At 36.1% G+C, this 22,737-nt stretch overlaps 1 protein-coding gene across 1 annotated transcript; it reads right to left on the bottom strand.

Annotated features, from left to right (window-relative positions):
* Positions 1 to 63: 63 nt before the first annotated feature.
* LOC131779048 (genetic suppressor element 1-like) lies at positions 64 to 21,599 on the bottom strand. The gene is made up of 17 exons (XM_059095578.2): positions 19,148 to 21,599; positions 13,442 to 13,832; positions 12,976 to 13,134; positions 11,813 to 11,917; positions 8,982 to 9,202; positions 8,243 to 8,497; positions 7,292 to 7,678; positions 6,906 to 7,067; positions 6,364 to 6,736; positions 5,720 to 5,884; positions 4,939 to 5,099; positions 4,408 to 4,459; positions 3,692 to 3,783; positions 2,838 to 3,443; positions 2,255 to 2,348; positions 1,620 to 1,723; positions 64 to 701 (listed from the first exon to the last, which is right to left on the bottom strand). Exons 1-17 carry the CDS (start codon positions 21,182 to 21,184, stop codon positions 603 to 605), a joined length of 5,463 nt encoding a protein of 1,820 aa, XP_058951561.2. The 5' UTR covers positions 21,185 to 21,599; the 3' UTR covers positions 64 to 602.
* Between the last annotated feature and the right edge of the window lie 1,138 nt (positions 21,600 to 22,737).

Raw genomic sequence — 22,737 nt, 5'->3', positions numbered from 1 at the left:
CAGAATACTGTATACCTGCAATATAATTTAAAAGAATATGTGTAGCAGCTAGAGGGGAGAATTAACAATCAGATCTTGGGAGTTAAAGGGTTAACATAAGTGTGACCAGAACACAATTTCTATAATTTATTTCTGAATCATTCATTAAGATCATGGGAATAAAGGAAATGATTCCTAACTTAAGAAGCTTTGATTGTTAGACAAATTCTCCTTGTCAGTGCCAAAGTAAATGTATAGAGAAGAGTGTGGAGAATATGGATACTGATGTTAGGCTGTGAAGGGTTAAGAGACACCTGCAAAGAAGGCTAATTGTTTTTCATATAATTTATTTACTTGTCAATGGCTTAAACTTCTCTTCATCAACATTACAGATAATTCTGGAAAAGCATGGGGAAAAAAAATTAACTTTTGCACACAACATAGAAATATTTGTTGAAGCTTAAAAATACATTAATGTATGGGCTTTAATATTTTAAAAGTCTGAAAGTTTTCTGACACTTTTGTGTCTGTGCATAATGTGAGAGCAAAACTTTGTTTCTTGGGAGAATGCAATGAAAATCTAGTTCTTAAATATAGAATCTTACATCTATTTTACACATATATTAGCTTTTTAAACTGTCAATAAAGAAATGAAGTCTATCTAGACCCTCTCTTAGTGTGGTCTTTTCTTCTTGAAGTTTCTTCTTGGCTTGGACAAGATTCTGAAGAGAAAAAAATGCTCTTTAAATGGATTGAATGAAGTTTACGTAACAGATATGGCAAAACAATTAAACGCTTTAAGTACTGCCAATCAATTCTCTTAAGCATGGTCATCAGAGAAAATAGCAGGCAAAACAAAGGCTACTGTAAAGCATCCTCAAAATGTTTTGAAATCTATATGATAACATGTGCTTGATGCAGGATGTAGAAGGTCAAAAATATATGAGTTAGTAATACTGTAATGATGAACTCACAGGACTGGTTATTTCAACAAAGTTTAACCATTGTTTAACAAAACCGCATTCTAAGCCATCTCTAATTGAGCCAAATCCTTTATCTGAACATTAATTTTTGTGAACTGTGTCAAGAGAGCTGAAAGCTAATAAAGGAAGGAATCCCTGAGGTGCACTGCTTTCGCGGTTTGGGTTTAGCCTCGTGTAAAGAACCAACCCACAGTGTTTGAGCAACCATCATGGAATAAGCAGTTTAATCATCTGAACAAGGCCAACACAAAGAAAGAGTTGAATTGTGTTGGATTAATTTCATTCTATCAACCTTCTAAAGAATCATAATTATTAACATCTTTAAATGGTTAATATATCTCCAAGAGGTGCATATATATTGTGTCTTGGAGCACTTTTAAATTAAGCGTCATAAAACCAAAATCAAATCAATCAAAATTCTAACAAACAATTAGAACAAAGCTTGAGACAATTAGCACTCAGAAAACAAGAACTCAAAACAAAATAGATGCATAAAAGCTATCAAGTTTTCAGTTTGTTTCATTGCTTCTGGATGAAAGAGAAAACTGGACAAGTCTCTAAGACCAATCACAGTCAGTGGTAACATAGACTCAATGCAGCCCGCAATTACTTTTAACCCTTCATTAAAAATTGCTCCATGCCCAGCTACTAACTTACCGTCATTTGGAGATTAAGAGCCTGTGCCTCATCATTCAGGGAAACATTTTTGGATTTTAACAAATCAGCATTGTCTTGGAGAACACCTATTTCCAAATACCTCTCTGCAACAAAAGAGTTGGAAGATAAACAAGACAACATAAGTACGAAATGGAAAAAGGAAAAGACTGTGCACAAGCCATGTGGCTCACATTGAAGAGCTTATTCCAGTTTCAGGGTCAGATCAAGAGGGAAAGAGTTGGGGAAGGGGAGGGGGTGTGTGTGTTGTGGTCTAAACTTCTTTATCAGACCTGTGTTTTTTCCTTTTATTGCTTGTTTCAAACCAAAGTTCTTACTTCAACAGTATTGCTAGATTACTTTGTAACTTGAAATATTTAAATTTTAGTCATCTTGAAATATTTCTTAGCTTACTTGGGTTATAGTGTAAACAGATCCTATCAAGGGAAGAATCTGCTAGGACTTCATCAGTTTAATTTTAAATAAATAATAGCATTTTCCAATTGTGATTACAACTCCAACTCTAACTACAGCTAAACCAGCCATCCAAGAGTGATCTTACACCTCAGCCAATTCAGAGGGTGATTTTACATCAATTCAACAACACTTTGTGTGTTAAATTTCAAGAAGAATCCTACCTGCCGCATGTGCGTAATAGGATTGCATGACAGCCTCAATTCCAGACCACTTGTACCCTTCCTTTCCTTGGGATGATGACTGCTGCCCCTCATCCTAAAAATAAAAGTTGAGAAACCACACCAAGTTACTCCTAAACTTAGGTTTGGTCTCTTCTATATGGGTACACTTCCTCTCTCATCGTTTTTCCTCAATAGTGCATTGCTTAGCTGTTTACAACCAAAAGCTTCACAAGATTCTTTAACAAATTTCTTGATAAATTGAGTTTACAGCAAGATTCAACAGTTAAGAAAACGTTATATTAAGTGTATGTTGATGATAAAAGATTTTAGGGTCACATCATCAGAAATAAAAATTAAAACCCTGTGATAATTTACCTAAAAGTATTACAAAAAGTGTAATCACCTGGTCATGTGTCACAAATCTATCTTAGGCTGCAACACAGATGTGAGTATTTTTTTTAATTAAAAAGTGTACCACAGAACAAATTTTTTGTTCAATGATTTTGGATGGCAATAATCAATTTGAGAGGGTTATGCCACAATATCTTCAATCTTGTCAAGGCAGGAACAAAACTATCCTCACCTTGGAGGATTCTCCTTGTTTATTTCTAATGCTATTCTGCTGGTCTGACAAGGGTAATGGTCCAAACTGACGTCCTTGTATATTGGTTGGGTGCTGTGAGAGGTAATCTCTTGTCTCTTGTTCACTAAAAGTGATCCCCACACTTCTCAGGGGCTCTGGTCGAATGGGCTGTGTCACAGTTCTGTGGTCAGCCCTGGCATGAGAGGCAACATTCCCATGCTCATGTGAGATTGACAAGAGCCCTGTATGCCGAAGATATGGCGGACGAAATTGTGATGCACTGATGTTGCTAAAAGGATCTTCCATATTTGTGAGTGATTGAAGGGTTAGACGAGGGGGGACATGGTTAGAACTACTGCTCATTGTAGGACTTTGTCGAAATCTTTCATCACTGCTGCGACGAAAGGGTCTATCAAATGGATATGAAGGAATCCTTTTTTCAGCTTCCTCAAGTTTTATATTAACTGGTTGTTGTTTTTCTAGATCTTTGTTTCTGTTTTCTTTTCGTTCCTGCTCCTGTAATAGCTGTTGCTTTTGTCGAGTTATTGGTCCAGTTATTGTGTCTGGGTCCAAAGAGCCTTGGCTGTTGTCAGAATCTCTGTCATTCTAGAATAAAAACAGAATGATTACACAGTCAATCAACAACAACCTTCCTCTTTTTTTTTGTCTGGAAACAGAGCTGATCAATGCAAAAAAGGACTGCAGATAACACAAACCAAACTGGCCCTTTTCAAAGAAATCCCAACATAAAATCATATCAGAAAATTAAATTAAATTCCAGAATCAATCAGTCCAGCAACTATATTGAGTATTGATCCAGGGTTTATGTCCTTAGCTTGATATGACACACTAACCTCCTTATCCCTTCGTGCTCTTTTTGGAGGACGGCCCCTACTTTTGCGGTTCTTCCTCTCATTTCTTTTGACCTCGTATGTTTGCTCCAGCTCTGCAGGGAAGTAATCAGTATTAAGTAGTTGCATTCTGGGGATCATACATGGCTCAAGCTAACATTGCAACTCAAATTCACCTGTCATAACTGTTGATTTCAAATTAATTAATTATCAGAGTGTTGTGCTAAACAAGAATTATTTCCACCACATCAAACAGCAACTTGACTCTCACAAATCCTTTCCTGGCCCAAAATTATAAATAGGTTCCAGTGAATAGACAAGTTAACCTTATGAACTACTTGGTGGCCAACTGCAACTACCATCCTATTCAGGGAGGAGTTTCCATTCTTAAAGTTGTTTCTTTTTTAAAGAAACTTACTAGATAAGTTTTGTCAGCTGTGGGGGTCAGTCATTAAAAACCTAACCTATTATCACCAGACTGTATCGTTGTAGGAACAGTGATACAATTAATATTTTTGAGTGAGCATTACCCATCATTTAAACTGATGAAATAACTATGATCAATTATTTATCATTTGCTACAAAAAAAAAATGCACATGCAATGCTGGCTTTTATTAGTGGCAAATTCTTGTTTCAAACTTAGAAACACATTTTGACTGAAAGGATAACTTAAATAAACCTGACTGTAGGTCCCAAAGGTAACAAGTGAGATACAAACCTTGTCTTTTGCTGGGGGGTAACAGACCAAGCTTGGCCATAAAGTCAAGCTTCTGTTGATAGAAAATTGAAATTTCAGTAACTATCTTTTGTACTCTCATGTAAAAAAATAATGCCTGATTTGCCACTAATAATAATTAAAGGGAATAAGGACAATCCTTTCCTATCCTGAAAATATTTTCAAGAATACTAATTCATTTTTCCCATACAGAGGCCAAATCTTTTTCCTGAACAAAGAGATGACTCAGAACATTTGTGTCACAACAACACCAAATTAATGCACAGTCCAACTGGCATAATTCCATATCCCCAAAAGCAATGACAAATTAACCCTCTTTCTGTAGCTATTTATGTAAACTGGTATTCCCACAGAACTTGCTGTGCTCTGTTAAAATACTTTTCTTTTTCTCACAAAAAAAACTCAAAATAACATTGTTCATATCTTCGCACCAACACATAATTTTCTCCAATATTTCCCAATAATAGACTTTTCACCAGTCTGATGTTGGCTAAATGATGTTAATGGACTAACCTCTGGGCTGGGAAGAGATGGTGGTGTGTTTTCAATGTTTTCATCAATGTTACCATTAACATTACTGTCGTTCATCAGGTTGTTGGGGGAATCAATGCCATTTTCATTATCATGATCACCATCATACTTTCTCTTAGAGTTTGTTCCTCCTTGGCTCAACTCTGTAATAAAAAATTAATGTACATAAGAATAAGCAAAAAATCTATAGAAATCTAAAAAAATTATCACTTCTATTTTACAAAGGGAGATTTCATCTCAAAGTGCAACAAAATTTTAAAGCAAGTGTCTCCAGCCCACTGGAATTGTAATAGAAATATGTCATTCCCCCTCACAGCCATATGCTTCAAACACTTTAAAAAAACACACACACATGATAGATCAGCAAATGGCTTGAATTCTCAACAGGAACCATTTTCCACACAACAGCTAGAATTTAAACAGCTGATTATCTGATTTGTGACAGGGGAAGATTCTTGGATTATTCTTTGAAAAATTGAGACAATAAAGGATAGATCCATAAATGGAAGCTAGGTTAGTGTGTGGTGAACTTCTGTGTACATTAATTCTCAGTACTGTTCTCTATACATTTCCTAAGGTGCTGACAAGGATAATTTGCTTAACAATCATTTAATTAGTGATCATTTCCTTTATTCTCATGACCTAAATGTTTGATTCAGGGATGATAATGTAAGGAGAAATTACCGGTAGGTACCAGTCACTATTACAGCTCAAAGTAATAGTCTTCATCATAACTTGGTGAAATCAAATTAACAGTTGTTACCTTTTTTCTTTCCCACAGTTACAAGCCCTAGCCCTTCAAGAAACCTTAGTTTAGAAGGATCATGTCTAATCTTGGGAGGAAGCTCATCTACCACTCTCTCAACTTTAATTCTTTTGGCCAGACTGCTAGGAGACGACCTTTCAGTTGATTTTGGTCTCTGCATATCTACCAAAATTATGTAGAGGACAGCATTTACATTTTACAATTTCAAAATTAAAATAGTTACCCACACATAACCTTCCGTGTATACATTGTATAAGTTACCCTTACGTTGATGAAAAATGTCATTAATTGTAGGCTAAAATACAAAGGAAATAACCAAAAGGAAAATAAAAGCCAGATTTCATGATCAATTTTCCACTAGATGCTATTTTGAAAAAAAATTACAAACATTTAAGCTTATGTAAGAGATTCTCTCTTTGATTCAATAAACAGACCTCTCTCTGATTCTGTAAGGAGAGCTTCTGTCTTGGTCAGTCATGGAAGTTAGAGGGTTTAGGGTTGATGCTTGACATTTATAGCAAAAAAAAATAGTACACAGGCATTCACTTTCGTGTTCCCTGTCACATTTTGAATTGAGGACTGATGAAATCTGCTTGTGCCCATATGAAACACTGTAGAAAATTATGGCAAGTTGTCTTTACCTGCAGGTTTGTATTCTCCATTGACAAGTGCTGCCAAGTCTCGTCGCTGCCACTCCCTTTCACCACCACCTCTTTCAACCCTTGGCAAATTTCCATGAAAACCTTCACGGGTAAATGGATGGGAATCTAAGAAAGGTGTGTCATGCAGCCCTGGCCGCTCTGATGGTCCAACAGAAGATCTTCTTGCAGTATCAGGCTGAAGATGTCGAAGATCTAATTCATTTCCATAACGATCACCAAATCCTTTTCCATCAGGAGGTGGATGGTGAAAAGGATGAAAAGGAAAGCCCCGGTACAGGTGATCTGCCTCCCTACCGGCTGCTATCCGAGCCAAGGATGGGTCCCCTTTGTGAGGGTCGACTGAAAGGGGGCTCTGATAAGGAAAAATAAAAAATCAATCAATTAGGAATTGAGGAAAACTGTCCTTGAGTTAGCTTTTTTCAGCACAAAAATGTCTGGATTTGGTCAATTCTCTTGTAGACACAGAAGGAGTGCACTCTGGGAGTCAGAAACAACTGAGAGTATTAAATGCAAGACATTACCTTGCTAGTGTCTAAGCGCTGTTGGTGATGTGGCTGAGGATAACGCAAAACACCTAAACCTCCAGGTTTTTCTTGTGGTAGGTGATGTCTTGGCCAGTCCTCTCCAGGTGCACGGAGGTTGTCTTTCTGCTCAAACATCAGCCGCTCATGCAACAGGAACTCCTACAAAGCAAGAGGCATATCAATACAGTGTCAAGCAGGAATGTAATGAGAAAAGGAAAAACCAACCAAGGGAGTTTGCTCAATGCTGGCACCAGATTCTTAAAGCTAAAATTATAGGCTGGAAATGTATGACAGGCAATATGGGGAAGTCATTTTTAGATCTCAAGTGAAAAGGTTTAAGATGGGGAAAGAAACATTGAGATCAGTTACTTGAGTATACTAACCTGCCTTTCTCGTTCTCTGACAAATTCAACATGCCTCTCATCCAAGGGGTGTAGAGGATAAGGAGCATCCCTCGGGGGGTGCACCATGTATGGATGAAGAACAGGCACCTCATGTGTCGGGAGAAACATCCTTTTGTATTCACCAGGTCGTGTCATCTTGGACACCATTATGGGGTCACCTCGAACATGAAGCCCATGACTCCTAGGTGGCTCAGATGAGCTTGATGACGGTGCTCCACCAGGTGTGCCATGCCCATGAACAGGGCAGGACCCTGGTTTGTGCTCCTGGTAGAGACCCCGCTGCAGAGGTGCTTCTGCAGTACTTCTTTTTGGCTCTCCTGGGCCACTTTCACTTTCTTTGTCTTTCTTTGCAGACTCGATAGATTCCTAAATATTCAGAGAGGGAATGAATGAAACAATGTTTTGTAGCTCTTTCTGAACAAGAAAATGACTTGTACCCACATGTAACAAAGGAGAGGAATCTGCCAAATTAGAATTTCAAACAAATGGTGATTCTAAGTTGAACTTATTGCTCTGGTCCTGTCTATAACATAACACATACATGTAAGAGCATGGTAAAGATGTAGTAGTAGTGATATGGGGATGATGACAACCATGATGATGATGATGATGATGAAAATTCATCAAGGTCTGAAATATACGTAACTTCCATTGCTTTTCAGTCCTTTAGACCCTAATAGTGCCAGCATCTAATTTCTCCTTACACCAATTCTGCTGAATTATCCATTGAGATAAAGAGAATCAAGGAAATGATTGCTAAGTAATAAACTTGGATTGTTCAACAAATTCTCCATGTCAGTAAACAAAGAAAATGTACAAAGAAGAGTATGAAGAAGATGAATACTTATTGTTGGGTAAAAAGGTTAATTAAATTAGTTCTTCAGGAAATTAACTTATTGATAAACAAAATAAAAGAATGTAATTTCACACCTGCTTCCTAGTTTCACGAGACTCAGGATTGTCCCCTGGCCTTAAATGTGGTGAGTTCTTTCGAACAAATGGATCAACACTTCCCGGAGGTAGATGCCGCGCTGCATCACCAGGATGAGCAATAGGAAGGTCATAAGGCTCTATAAGCACTGAACCATCTGGCAGAATAGAATGACGCTCATGCTGTTGACGTAAATGTTCTGCTGCTCTTTGCTGCCTCCAGGTGCTAAAACGGATGTCATGGGGATCCAAAACCTGCAGGGAAACAATTGGGGACATTTCATTCAAATTGTAGATTAATGATATGACAGTGATCATGTTTTTTTTCATGAAGTTTAATGATATCTAAAGCAATTGACAATGGATCCTTGAATCATTCGCTATACAAATAAACTAGAAAATTTTATTAAATTCAATCTGGTGATATAAAAATTATCACCAGGATGTTGCCAAAAGGATGTCAATCATATTGCTTTGTGTGCTCTCTTTGTCAGTTTCATCAGAGTTTTAGCTTCAGGGAACCTAACTATACAGCTCTACCAACAAAGATATTTTTTCTCTCTCACCAAGGTAACAATCATACACAGACTTGTTCACTAAGTCAAATAATGACCTGTTGATAAATAAGTGGTTCAATGAAAACAGCACCATTTCACTCATTTCCAAAAGTGGAATTTGATTAATTTTCTTTTCATACAAAGAATAATCGTGTTCATTTTCATAATCATAATTATCTTACCGCTGGAGGGTATGGTGTTGGATAAAATGCTGGTAACATATGGGCTTCTGGACCATCTCGTTTAGAGGCCAACAAAGGAGGGGGCCCAGGTGGATGGGGCCCTCTTGGGACATATATTGGCAACTCTGGTTTAGCCCCATACGCAGGATAAAAGGCTACAGGAGCATGAGGAGGTTCTGGGCCAGGGTAGTGCTCTGACAACATGGGTACCTCTGAATGGCCTTAAAAAGATACCAAAGAAGGTAGTTAGGAATAATAGATTATATTAACCATTTTGCTGCATTGGTGGAAATAAAATCTCATATTTTAGTAGCATTTAGAACTTATGTGAGAAAAAATAGTGTTCATCTATATAAAAAAAAAAAAGCCATTGCACCCATTGCACTGAACAGATTTAAATGTACATGTAGAAGTTAATGCTCTTTTATATATATAAAAAAAAACACATTTATTTCATGTTTTGGACCTTGAGAAGAATATTGGTCTTAGACAGCTATATAGTTATAGGTCATATATACACATATATATATATTTTTTTTTTTTTTTTTCCCGCATGGTTTTGTTTTTGTTAACATTTTTATTTTTGATCTCTCTAAGATATTAGCTAATGTTAAATAGCTAATAGCTTGGAGAGTAAATAAAAGTTGTGTATGTAAGTATGTGTATAAATGTAAGTATGTATGTAAGTATGTCTATAAAATCCCCTGATGAGTGAGTAATCACGAAACAGGCTTGTAGGGATGAAAGTATAGTCCATTTGCTTTTTCCCCATCTCAATATATAAGTATGTATGTATGTTGAGATCTTTCTGTGACCTAAAAAAATTTCAGGATAAAAAGGAATCCCATAATAAAATTATATCAAGCTAGTCTTAATTTACATTTTTTGTTTAGGGATTAGGGTAATATAAATTATCTTAAACAAAAGAAAACATAAACCAAACAAGTTAAAATAAACTTAGCCTGGAATTACTCTTTAACTGCATCATACACAACATAGATATTATATAAAATATATATATATATATATATATATATATATATCAAAGACAAAAATTAAAATTCAGCCAAACATGTGTCTGCTTTCCATAAACAAGTGTAATTGACAAACACACTCTTGTTTTTATTTTAATGCTTCAATAAAGATTATGTCCATATTCCCAAGGAAACCAAGAGTTGGCTTTAAACAAAATAAAATTCTGAATCAAGTAAGCCAGGGGTATTATTTCTTATCTTGATGGAATACCCACAAACACCATGTTCTGTGATTCAATCTCAAATATTTCAATATTGAATGTAGAAGATACAAAAGAAGTTATTCCATCAAAATATCCATTTTATTTTGTTTTGTTTCTGGGGAAGCAGAAAAGCCAAAAAGGAGATAAATTCAAGTTTCTGTTTTGATGGATTTGTGCTTTCTTTTCATCACAAAATTTAAATGAAGCATTAAATAAACAGGTTTTCTTAATCTGAATCAACTACTGGTAGATATCTGTTTGTAGATTAAAATGACTTCCCTTTGATCGCTCAAATTAATTGACAGTGAATTGACACAAAATAATTTTTCATCAGAATTGCAACATATATCTTGAAGTGAAAGAGTTTCTTGTAGGAACATTGATAAGTAGCATTATTGTCAATGACCTGCTATTCAAGGCAAATAAAAATGTGTTTTGGTTTCATCTACTTATGAGAAACAAAAGTCTGAACCTCTAAGATCAAAGCTACAATCTTTCAGAAAATCAGAATAGGTTGAAGTTGAATTTAACCCTAAAAGATAACCTGGAAACCTCAAAGAAATACAACACACTATATGATATTTAATGGTTCCAATCCTTTTGATATGAAAACCTTGTGCAATTATAAATAACCCCCTACCCAACAGGAATAAATATTTTTCAAATTTTACACAAACCTAAGTGGGATGTTACCTTGTTTAAACACAAGGAAAATGTTCTCTGCTGTATGTGCCACAGTTCACATGAAAAACCTGGATCAAACCTGACTGAAATCACCTTTAAATGTCTTGAGAAAATCCACCACAATTCACTGATCTTATTAATTATTCAACAACAATGAAAGGCATAAGGTTTGAATTTGTTTGGAGATTTCTACAGTTCTACCTCTTTGTCACTTTGCTAGGCAACTGAAATTTCCACAAGAGGAATGTCTGATCATGAATAGTGAAATCAAAATTTTTTGAACCAATTTCCATGTCCTTTCCAATTCAAAAAACACTGGAGACTTCTTTTGTAATCCACCTCGAGGTGACTCACACCATTTTGTCTCTTGTACAAATAATTCATTAACTTATGCTTTTAAAAAAACTTCTGTGTGATCTGCAACATGAGAATACTGGCAGTACATATTTTGCTTACCCTTGTTGATTAAAAAACTGAAGGACAGGATAAAAGGTCTAGCTGTGCGACATGCTGCAAGACCGCACAGTACTCATGGTTGATGTTATGAAGAGAACATAGTCACATACAGACAGGTGGTTTTGGGTAAATTAAAATAAACAAGGCTAAAAAGTGCAAGGCTTATTATTCAAATAACTCCCTTCCCAACAAGGAAAACAGACAAAATCACTATTAAATCTCCCCATACAGTAGACTCTAGAACACTAAATCTTATTTCAACCAGACACTGAAACAACATGGATTTGCAAAATTAACCAAGATCAGAATTTCCTTGTAATCAAACCATTTTTTTTTCCTATGTCCTATGCAGTTCAATTCAAATTAAATACACAGTACTTACAGTGCCACCTGGAACACTCTAGAGAGAAAACTAACTACTTGCTTTTGTTTTATAATATCATGGAAGCCCTACCTCTGGGAACTGTAGAAAAGACACCTGGCATCACTTCACGGCCCATGCGAGGGTGGCCAACTTCTGGCCTGTGGGGACCCCTGTTTGATTCACGTGTTTGCTCGCCTTTTAAAGAAAATCAAAGAACACACCATTAACATACTATGTGTTAATGACAATTTTGTTATTGTACAAATTGTTCTATCTACATCTATTATATAATTATCTTGTAGAAATAGCATTATTAAGCTGACAAAACCTCCTGTTTCAAATTAACACAAGTGTGACATTTGTTACTTAATGGGATCACTTGTAATACATTTGCAAATCTTCCTTGTACACAGGAAGAGGGAAGGGCTTGTGGGCATAAAGTTTTTAAAATTTTTTCCTTCTTATCTTCATCACAGGTTGTTTTATTTTTGCAGCACATAAACATTTATGGTGTGTATCAAAAATTTTGTTCCTTTCGAGATCAGTTAAAAGTAAAACTGAAGAACAAAATTAAGTCAAAAGGATTTTCATAACAAATTTACACAGCTGAAATAAAAAAATCATTTTTTACAAAGGCTGTCATTCTAAGTTGGATTGGGATATTTGCAGTTTTAATGCTCTGCTCCTGAAGCCTCTGATTTCTTTTTTAAAACAATTTTCTTTTAATAAGGAAATTAAAATCAAACTGGAAAGGGAGTACTGTCTCATATATCTTCATAGTTTGCACCACATGATGCCTTTATTTGTTAAAATTACATTGTATAAAAAGCACACAGGAGGCTAAAGAACGAAATCTGTGGGAGACATGTTGGTGTAGCAGTTAGCTAGAATGCTTGACTTTTTTGTGTTCTTGGGTAGCACACTTTGTTCTAACATGCTTCTCTTAACTGAGGAGAATAAATGGATCAATATCCCCCTCTAGAGGGAGTGACAGCACTTCACAGTACTTTGCTCTACTGAACACAGGATGGGCTTTAACACTTATGGGTCCTTGGCCAAGCAAATTTCGCTTTCAAAGGAAAAAAAATAATCCTTGAATCCCAAAGTGTGATCTGCACAATACTTTGCTCTACTAAACACAGGATGGGCTCTAGCACTTAACGGCCCTTGGCCAAGCAAACTTTGCCTTTCAAAGGAAAAAAAATAACCCTTGAATCCTAAAGTGTGATCTCAAAAAGAACATTTCACTCTACCTGGCCGGTGATTTCTGAGATCTGGATCCACAACAGGGGCAGACGGAACAGGGGGTGTGCGGACACCAATTACTCCTGGACTTTGATGACCACCTCCTTTATCCTTTGTATTAATTTCTGTTTGTCCTGATGGTGGTGAGGTTCTTGATGGAGACATACCTGATAACAAAGACAGATGATTAACATGTTAACTCTCCCTATGATATTAAGGTATAATCCAGCAATCAGGTAATGAGAATAGAATTGATTAATAAGTTAAACAATTTTAATAAAAATATAGATGAAGAGAGTCAAAACAATAAATTAATGCCAGCCAAAAATTTTAACTTGTTAATTTTTTTTAAGGAGCCACATTCTATTCTTTATATTGTTCAATTTTTTCCTAGTTGATTCTAGAAAATACATCAAATAAAGGTGACCTTTATCAGAGAATCTTGTGGCTCTAAATGTTGACAAAATCATTTACCTGTGCTTTTTGTGCTGATAGCAGAGACACTTGGTGAAACAGAATGAGAGCTGCTATCCGATGGAGTGGGAGAAGAGGCTGATGCAGGAACTGGTTTAGCTTGTTTTGCTAGTTTTCTTAGTGCTGCTGCAAAACTAGCTTGACCTCCTGACATTGACGAGTCAGTTGTTGCAGGAGTAGAATCTTTATTGTGTACAACAGGTTGCAATCCAGGTGACAGAGATGTTGTATAGTGCATGGGGGACGCATTTGAACTGTTGGTGCCCAATTTCACTTTCTTGTTTTGCAGCTGGGACGAGCTACCATCACCTTCACTTTCCTCACTGGAGTCAATGACTATGACACGTCCTTGGCTAGATTTATAATCTTTGACTTCACTCTCCAGAGGATTCTAAGAGTTAAAAAAAAAGTAAAGAGACACAAAATGGAATGAGCTCAGCCATCTGACTGTCAAGTATGATTAAAATGTAATTTCTCTTTATTAATTCAATACAATATTAAGCACACAGGTGATCACAATTGATAAACTTCTCAAATTGTAGGTTATTTCTTTTTGAAAATAATACCAGATTCTTAAAGCAGTCCTCACACTGGCAAAATGGGATTTGCATAGTTTTTGGCGAGAACAGTGTTTATGTTTACCCTAATAATGTAAGGAGTTTCAAGACCAAAAACCTGTTTAACCTTTAACCCTTCAGAGTGACTGGTTTCTTATTTCTCCTTACAGGTTCCCCCTCGGATCAAATGCAAAGCTCATAAGAAGAAAGGAAATGATTACCAATTTACAAAGCTCTCAATTGTTAAATGTTTTGTTCGATAATTGTTAAACAAATTCTCGGTGTCAGAATTCCGTGTCAAATTCTCCGTGTCAGAGAACATAGAGAATATATATCGTAAAGAACATAAGGAGAATATGCTTACAAATATTTGGGTGTAAAGGGTTAACAGCAAATCATAGTGTAGCAAATTTCAAAAATAAAATATTTCCTTCCTTCAGACTTGTAGCATGTTATTTTTATTTTGCGGTTCAGTTCCTATGTCAGAACAAACTTGACATTAGACTTTTAATCCTATCATCAAAGTATCCATTCTATGCACTTTCTGCCATACATTTCTCATTAATTTTATTGCTAAGATTTTGTTTTTAAATCAAACAACATAGCCAAGTTGAGATTTTCCTTTCTTCTCATCAGCTTTCTCTAAGAAAATGTATTGGTACTGTGAAAAGTCGCATATTAGTCCCTCCTGGGAGTGAGAAGATTAGTATGTGATCCATACTCTACAAAACCCTTGACTCACGATATGTATGCCAGGGCAAAGAGTTCTCACTTCCTCTCTAGACAGTGATCAATATAGATCTATTTTTCAAACACCAAAATAACATTATTGACAAGCTGCAATGAAAGCCCTGGAGGAAAAGGAAAACCATCATCTTTCACATGTTAGTGGAATAGATAGTTTGTCTAGATCTCAGCTGAAAAAGGCTGACATATCTTTACTAGCAATGTATTAGGGGTCAAGATATTTTTAGACTGGTAAAACTACTTTGAGCAATGAACTGTACAAAGATAAACAGTCACATACGCTGGATGAAGCTTTTGCGCAAACAAAAGAAATTTATACCAAAATAGCAACCTGCCTTAAGGCAGATGTACGACTTGTGATTTATTTGACACAGAAATAAGGCGAGAGTCATGCAGTATAGCTTAACACAGTGCTATTAACTCATGTGGAAATAATCATGCAAATTTATATCTGATTTTCAAACAATAGACAAAAGAAATCTTATATCCATAATTGAAGAAAAGTTCTAATTTTTCTTTCACAGCATCTCCTAAAAATGGATAGATTGCTTTAAAAATACAACTTATCTTGGCCCCAGAAGAGATTTTAACACCTATTTAACTACTTTCAGCTTTTTATGTATGAGATTCACAATATCTTCTTATTGTGAAGACCATTAATTTTGCATCAACATATCGTCTCACACAACAGCTTTCAATCACAACATGTTTTCTCTGCCATCCCTTATAAGATATTGAGGTAATCACATTGATAAATAGTCCTTGGGATAGTAACACAATAATTTCTAGGAAAAGCACAAATGCAACCATGATTCCCCTGCAATAAATACACCTACACTAACCTTTCATGTGTCACAGTGGTCAGGAGAAGGTTGAATGTAACTCAATATGTTTTCATTATTGCAAGCAAAAGTGATCACAAATGATCATTTCCTTATAATGTTCCTTTTGAATTTAATACTGCAGTTGGCTGCTATCAAGATTTATTTTCTAGGTTTTGTGAACAATGAGAGACACACACCATATATCTATAATTTAGAAATTTGCAATTAGAATGATCAGCTTTCCCCAAATAAATTACCAACTACGATGAAGGACAAACAATAGATGAACCTCATGTTGGAAATACCCAAGACATGTGCTTCACAACAACAAATTCTAGAATTAAAAATAATATAACCAATTACACTCCTCACAGGAAGGAAATTCAGCAAATTATTACTAGCAGAAATATTGGAAGCCATTTAAGTCTAAAGACTTGACTTCATGGATGAATTGTTTTTTTTTTTCACATGTGCCATCTTACCCTAAAACAACATCTTGTATAAACTGCCTTTTTCTATTCATTATCCATGAAAGAACTGCTCAGAATTGAAACCTACCTCTGGGAAATGTCTCCTAATTAGAGCATAAGCAGAAAGAATTAATCTTTTCTCATGATAGAGGCTGATTTCTGTCAGTGATTCACTTAATGATATTCAGCAGCTTAATATATGCTGATATAATAACGGCTTGGTGCAAAATTAAAGCCTACAACTCTGGGCACTAATTTTGGCTTGGCTTGATTAGCATAAGCTGCCATATGTCCTCTCCAAACACCAGCTTTAATATGAATTGAAAACATTTTGAGACAATAATCTCAGTTAATGTCATGCAAAGCATTTTAGCAGGTTTCGTTCTGGTACCTATTGCTTCCCTATTGTTCATAACAACAAAACTTATTCAGTATATCAAATTGTAACCCTGAGAGTCTCATCAGTGATAACTACAGTCGAATTTACCCCAGGGAGAGACTATTTTAGCACTAAAGATCAATATGAACACATCAAAAAATGGTAATACCTTCCTAAAGCCTGATTTTCTTCCTCAAAAAAAACTTCTTGCACTGACAAGCTCAATATTACCTTCTCTCATTAATTATTCATTCATTGTATTGCTTCTTTATTCAGTAGGAGAAGCCAAACTAAACCATGCTCTCTCAAGCTTGTATCAACAAATACAAAGGACTGTTCAAGAAAACTTTTGTATTTCCCAAGATTAAACCTAAAACAATAAAACCAGAGCAGAGATACCACATATCCATGAAAAGAAAGCTAGATTCTATCAGAGGCTAGGTGTTGCTTTCTTATTTTACACATGCCACCTGTTCTTCATTGTTCTTTTCATATGCAAATCACTACAATTAACCAACCACATTAACAACCACCTTTATGTTTGCCCGCAAAGGTCTGAAAGAGTACTGAATTCATTATGGTGACTACGTCAGCCAAAACCACTGAGCCAATGACTATTGTGACCTCTAATTAATGGCCACAGCATACAGCAGAGAAATCCTTTGATTTCAAAGTCAAAATTTATCTTGACTAATAAGGAATGCATACAAATATTTTTGTATAATTAGCAGATGAAAGGAGGCACAAAGCTTATCTTTTGATAGCATACAGTTTGGTTTGCTCATTGTGAGTATGTGTTATTCCAATGACAAGTTTTTTTCTATTGTCAAGTCAGCCTGATCTAAGAGCAATAAATTTGCACACAAATGTATTCCTAAATTCAATTACCCAAAATAGTAATTCTTACTCATCCAATAGACTAACAATTCTAAGATTCTTTCAGGTATTTAAATCTAATAAGAATGATTTTGTACCAAATAATTAACTATTTCTATTTACTACAAAAAGAAAATTCTACTTTTCGACTCAATTTTTTGATCAATGTTATTGTCTCAGCACTAATAGTTGAAGCTAATTTAGTTATAAAATGTCGATCAACATAGCTTTTTTTTCTAACTCAGGAAACATTCCACATTGTTAAAAGCATAAAATATATGTGCCGATTAAATAGCTTCTTTAAAGCACAAAAATTTCTACTTGTTGTGTTATGAATCTGATTATAAAAATTTTAAAAAAGGTGTCCAGCTGGAAAAAATAATTTCATCCTCACTAATTTTTGTTTAAATTCAGTCCATCTTGCATAAATATTAGTTGAGCTGAGAATTACACTGTAAATTTAAGAGTAAAAAAAAAAAAGCAATAGAGATTCTTAATACTTATCGCAGAAACAACTAATATGAATGTCTATCCAATTTGACAATTTGCAAAATAAGACAAAGGAAACCAATTTGTATTGAAACTTTCAACACTGTCCTCCCTAGATACTGCTTAATTTCCAAAGGGGAATTTGGTTCAGTTATGAATCAAGGATTTACTTGTTTACATTAATTTTACGTCACAAAATTATTTCAAAACTAATACATATTCTTCTCTTTGTTCTTAAAGCTCAACATCGTTTCTATATGTATTTCTCAACAATTGTCTCCAATTTAAATACAAAGATCACAAAAGTTGACTTAGTAGACCAGTGTTTAACAATAAATAACTGTAATTTTTTAACTCTAGCGAGGCATGATATTTACATTGTCAAACAAGGCACAAGAGCTGTAAGTACACAAATTCAATAAAGTGATAGGTCAGCAAAACATAAATCCCTCCACATGAAGGTCTTGTAAATATAAAATTCAAATCAATTGATGGCTAATCAAATGTCTGTACACAAAATTGACGATAAATGTTGGGGAAAACAAATTATTTGAAAAGTGATTCAATTTGGCAAAGAAAATCCCTACAGAAATGCATATTTCATTTGTAAACTGCAATTGTTGTTTTGCTTTGTTTTGTCTTTTTTTTTTTTTTTAAGGAGAAAAAATAATTTTTGAAGTTTACTGCCGAATGTATACTGTCTGGCACTCATCACAAATCTCAAATCTGAGCTTTTTAAAATACTGACGATCTCAAAATTATTGTAAGCTCAACTGAAACATCTACTGAGAATTTTCTAAAAATAAAACTAAAAAATTCATTATGATGATAGTCTATACTACTGTCCTATTTTCTTACAATGTTATATAATACATAATATTTCCTCTTTCAACTTTCATTTTTCAATTCTTCTTATCTATTGATAAGAGAAGCTTTCAACTTGATGAAAAAAATCTTCTTTAAAAGGGGTTTGAGAGATTGTAATTTATAAATAATTATTAAATAAATGTAGTTAAAAACATAAAGATTGATAAGTATTTCAGAAATGATAAATGATTTTTTTCAAAAAGGCAGATTACAGCTTTCTTTAATGTAAAAATACAATACACTTAGCATATGATGCACAGCAGCCATGTGGAATCAATCATATTTGAAAGATATGGTTAAGACTTTTAAGTTGAAGAAAAGGTGAACAGATAAGTTATCAACAAGACCAAGTCCTAGCCCTGCTGGAGAGGATCACCTGAATTACTTTTTTTTTTCCTCAATGTGTTCCTCAACACGCAGGATAACAAACAAGACCTGACAAAATGTTAAATACACTTAACAAAATGCTGTGTTCAAGTTATCTGAGCAAGTCTTACCTTGTCTGCACCTTGATTATCCCATTCCTGCACCATCCTAATTGTTACACCATTAGAATCATCCATTGCTTCCAGGTCTCTTTGAACCTCCCGCTGACAGTTATTGCACAGGACAACATCTCTGCCACTATTTACCAAAATTCCACTTTTTGGTGGCTGGTGATGGGATGGAAACGATATCAACTGCTTATTTACAGCTCCAGATGAGAGCCTTGACACTTGTTTGCAACACAGATAACAGTTTATGGTTGATACCAAATACTTTCGTAGCCATCTGTTGGATTCCTCAGGAATGTCTGAACTTTCATAAGCATTCCACTGCATCATAAGGTTATGGTAACAAATCTCACAAGTAACAGCAGTTCCTTCACCATCTATAGGTTGAGCATTGATAGCAGGTTCTCTAGATGACAGGAAGGGAAAGAATGGACCTCCATCATGAACACCCTTACCACTGTGTGGATAGGAATACAGCTTAAAATGAAGTGTTGAGTTAATACTGAGACCACAAAGAAAACAAACTGCAGAAATCTCTAGATCCTCTGTGATTGCTGGACTTAGTTTAACTGCATAAGAGCGTTCATCCTGAGGTTTTTTGCTTTGCTCAAACTCTTCCCACTCTGACCTCAGTTGTTTGTAGCATTTCTTGCAAAGAAATGTCCGACCCTCTGCGTCCAGGGGTCTGCTATCTTTTGGAGGTGTCAATGATGCTATGAATGGAAAGTAGAAGTTGTCTTTGAGGGGATTGGTGTTTGGTTTAGTGTGAACAGGCCGCCAGTCAGATTCAGAACAATACTGACCACAAGTGTAGCAAGCAATCTTAGCCATTGTCTCGGTCTCTTCTGGTGTACCTCCAGCTGACTGAACCATGACCTCATTACGAATTCTATATTCCCTTTTGTCTTCACAAATCCCAGCAGCTTCAAAGTGTTTCCACTGTCTATGGAGTGATTTACGACAGCCGCTGCAAGCCCTTGTCAACCCTTGTTTTGTTAATGGCATGGCTCCCTCTGGAGTGGGCAGATTGTTAAGAAATGGATAATAGGGGTGTCCTGGTGTATGCTTTCGTGAATACAGAAATCTTCCTGATGTTGCAGGCTGTGTGACTCCACAGACAAAACAAACCATGGTTGACAGCTGAGACTGCTGCTCCCTAGGAAGGGAGGGGTCAGATCTTAATTGGTACTGTCTCTCACTCAATGGAGTGGAATTCTTCTGAAAGACTTGCCATTGACGAAATAAAAACTTTTGACAAGCTTCACAGACAAGAACTTTACCCAGGTAGTCCATTTGCTTTGCGATTGTGGGAGGAACATGTCGTGCAAGACATGGATAAAACGGTGTCTCGGTTTTAAGCTGCGGTCTTGTGTGTACACTTCTCATGAATTCTTTCGGCTTTCTCCTACTACAGATGTAACAAGTTTCAAGGCCTACAGAACGACGAGGAAAAGCATTTAGCGGTGAATTCTCCACCAAAGGATCAGCTGAATCTTCGGAAACCGGATTAACGTTTTCCACGTCTGAAGTGGTGGCAAGAAAATTCCCTTCCGCCGGTTCACTATGAACAGCCGGATACAACTCTGAACTATCGTTATCAAATAAATTCTCTCCTGCCACTGTGATGTTGCTATTGCCAGCTATTGTTTCTTCGCCTCTCGCTAGGTTGTTCTCAACAGGGCTTTGAGGTCTCTCTCCGCTTGAATCAGGACCTGACCTTTTCAGCCAGTAAATTCGCTTTGCAACTGGAGTGGCGCTCTCTTCGAAAGCATGCCATTGTTGAGTGAGAAAGGAAAAACACACCGTACAGGAGTCGACCTGTCCGCTTGTTTTATCGACCGGTCGAGCACCATCGGCAGGCACATGATACTCCAAGAACGGGAAAAACGGCATCTTCTCGGAATTTCGAGATCTACAGTAAAGAGGCCAGTTTGCATTAAACGCTCCACAAATAAAGCATATCAATCCACTGCCACTCGAACTTAAGCTTGGCGCCGAATCGGTAGTCCTTTGATCTTTTACCCCGTTTAATTTAACCATTGCGATCAAATCAACGTACTGTAGCGCCACAGAAAAACCAAGGACCCTGCAGGAGTTTCAGCACATCCTGAAGCCTAATCAGCGCGAACACCGGGGTTCGATTGAGGAAAATGCGATTTTTGAGTAAAAAGTAGTCTCTGCTTTGTGCATGTTGTTGATGTTACCCACTATGCTTTGCCGACTTGTCCACCTGGTTCAGCTGATACAGGCAGGACACGCTACTCAAGGACATCTTCTCAAGGAAGGAAGGAAGAAGAATTTCCTACACACCAATGGGCTTCCAAAACAAGTCCCAGGCAAAAATTGGCGCGTACTATAAGGAGTTAGCGTAAAGTACTAGCCACTGATAATCGAATCAAAATTTTGCTATATTTTTCTGAATTGTAATACGTGTCGCTTTCAAAGCGTGTTATCTCCTTTGTTTGACGCCAAAAAGATGATCACGTACGTGTTATACTGATCGGTCTAGGGTCACAGGTCTATTTAAAGAACAAAGGTGACCAATTTAGAATGTTAACAATAGAAAAGCTTTTAACCTCACCTAGCCAGGGAAGGTTACTGAGAATCCCACATTGTCAAAATATTTGTTATGGAAAAAAACCGGACTGATACATGAACGGATTGTTTTAAAATTGTTTTTTTTTCTGTACAATTGTGTCTTATGAACAGTTAAGCACTTCAAATGCTTTCAAAAATTTTGCTTAAATGTTATGACGGAGAACCACTTTAAAGTTTTAAGCATTTCTTCTGAACAATCGCATTTCATTAGGGCTCGAAATGTTCAGTTCCATTGATATGTGCACGTGCTTGACTCTTCCCGGAAGTGGTTAACGATTGAACGATGAGCTATGCTCTGAGCTGCAGATCGAGCCGTTTCTGGTTCGAAACGGAAACGTTTTCATATAATTTGCACAATTATCTGTACATTTAGCTTGTCTTCAAAATGATTTTCGCTTTGACTTTTCGTTATAATCGGTTAGCCGGTCGGAAAAACTCGATTCTTCCCATGAATTGTTTGATCCGATGAGTCTTAATTAGATCCTTGAGAGACACGTGTTACTTAACTAACTATAGAATATGATAATTTTCGATTAGGAGAAGTCAAGAGCTTCTGAGGAGGAACATCAAAAAAGAAAGAGAACAATTACCACCACCCTTTTGAACGTATAATCGTTCAACCAAAGGAGGGGGAGGCACTTCCGGTTTCTGAGAGATAAACCTATCAACTGGAAAGCTCTTGTTTCACATGACATTCACATCAGCAACAAGGAAGGAACTATTACAGACTCTTGACTCAACATCCCAGTTGCCATTCTCATCACAAAAAATGTTACGTGAACGCTTTGGTATCCTGTGAAGCTGGATTTTTTTGGGTCTATACCAGCTCAGTTGTAATTTTCTAATCGTAAGAGAATACATGCCATTCCTGATTCATTATCTCTTTGCACGAAAAACTGTACGCTTCAGAGTGGAAAAATAACCCATGTAAGGGAAAAAACGCTACATGCCAAGCAGAGCGAAGTGAAAAAAATGTTTACAGTTTCATCCTCTTT

The sequence above is a fragment of the Pocillopora verrucosa genome, chromosome 3, assembly GCF_036669915.1.
Source record: "Pocillopora verrucosa isolate sample1 chromosome 3, ASM3666991v2, whole genome shotgun sequence".
Lineage (NCBI taxonomy): Eukaryota > Metazoa > Cnidaria > Anthozoa > Scleractinia > Pocilloporidae > Pocillopora > Pocillopora verrucosa.
Note: the sequence above shows the minus strand (reverse complement) of the source record. Positions and strands in the feature narration are given on the sequence as shown.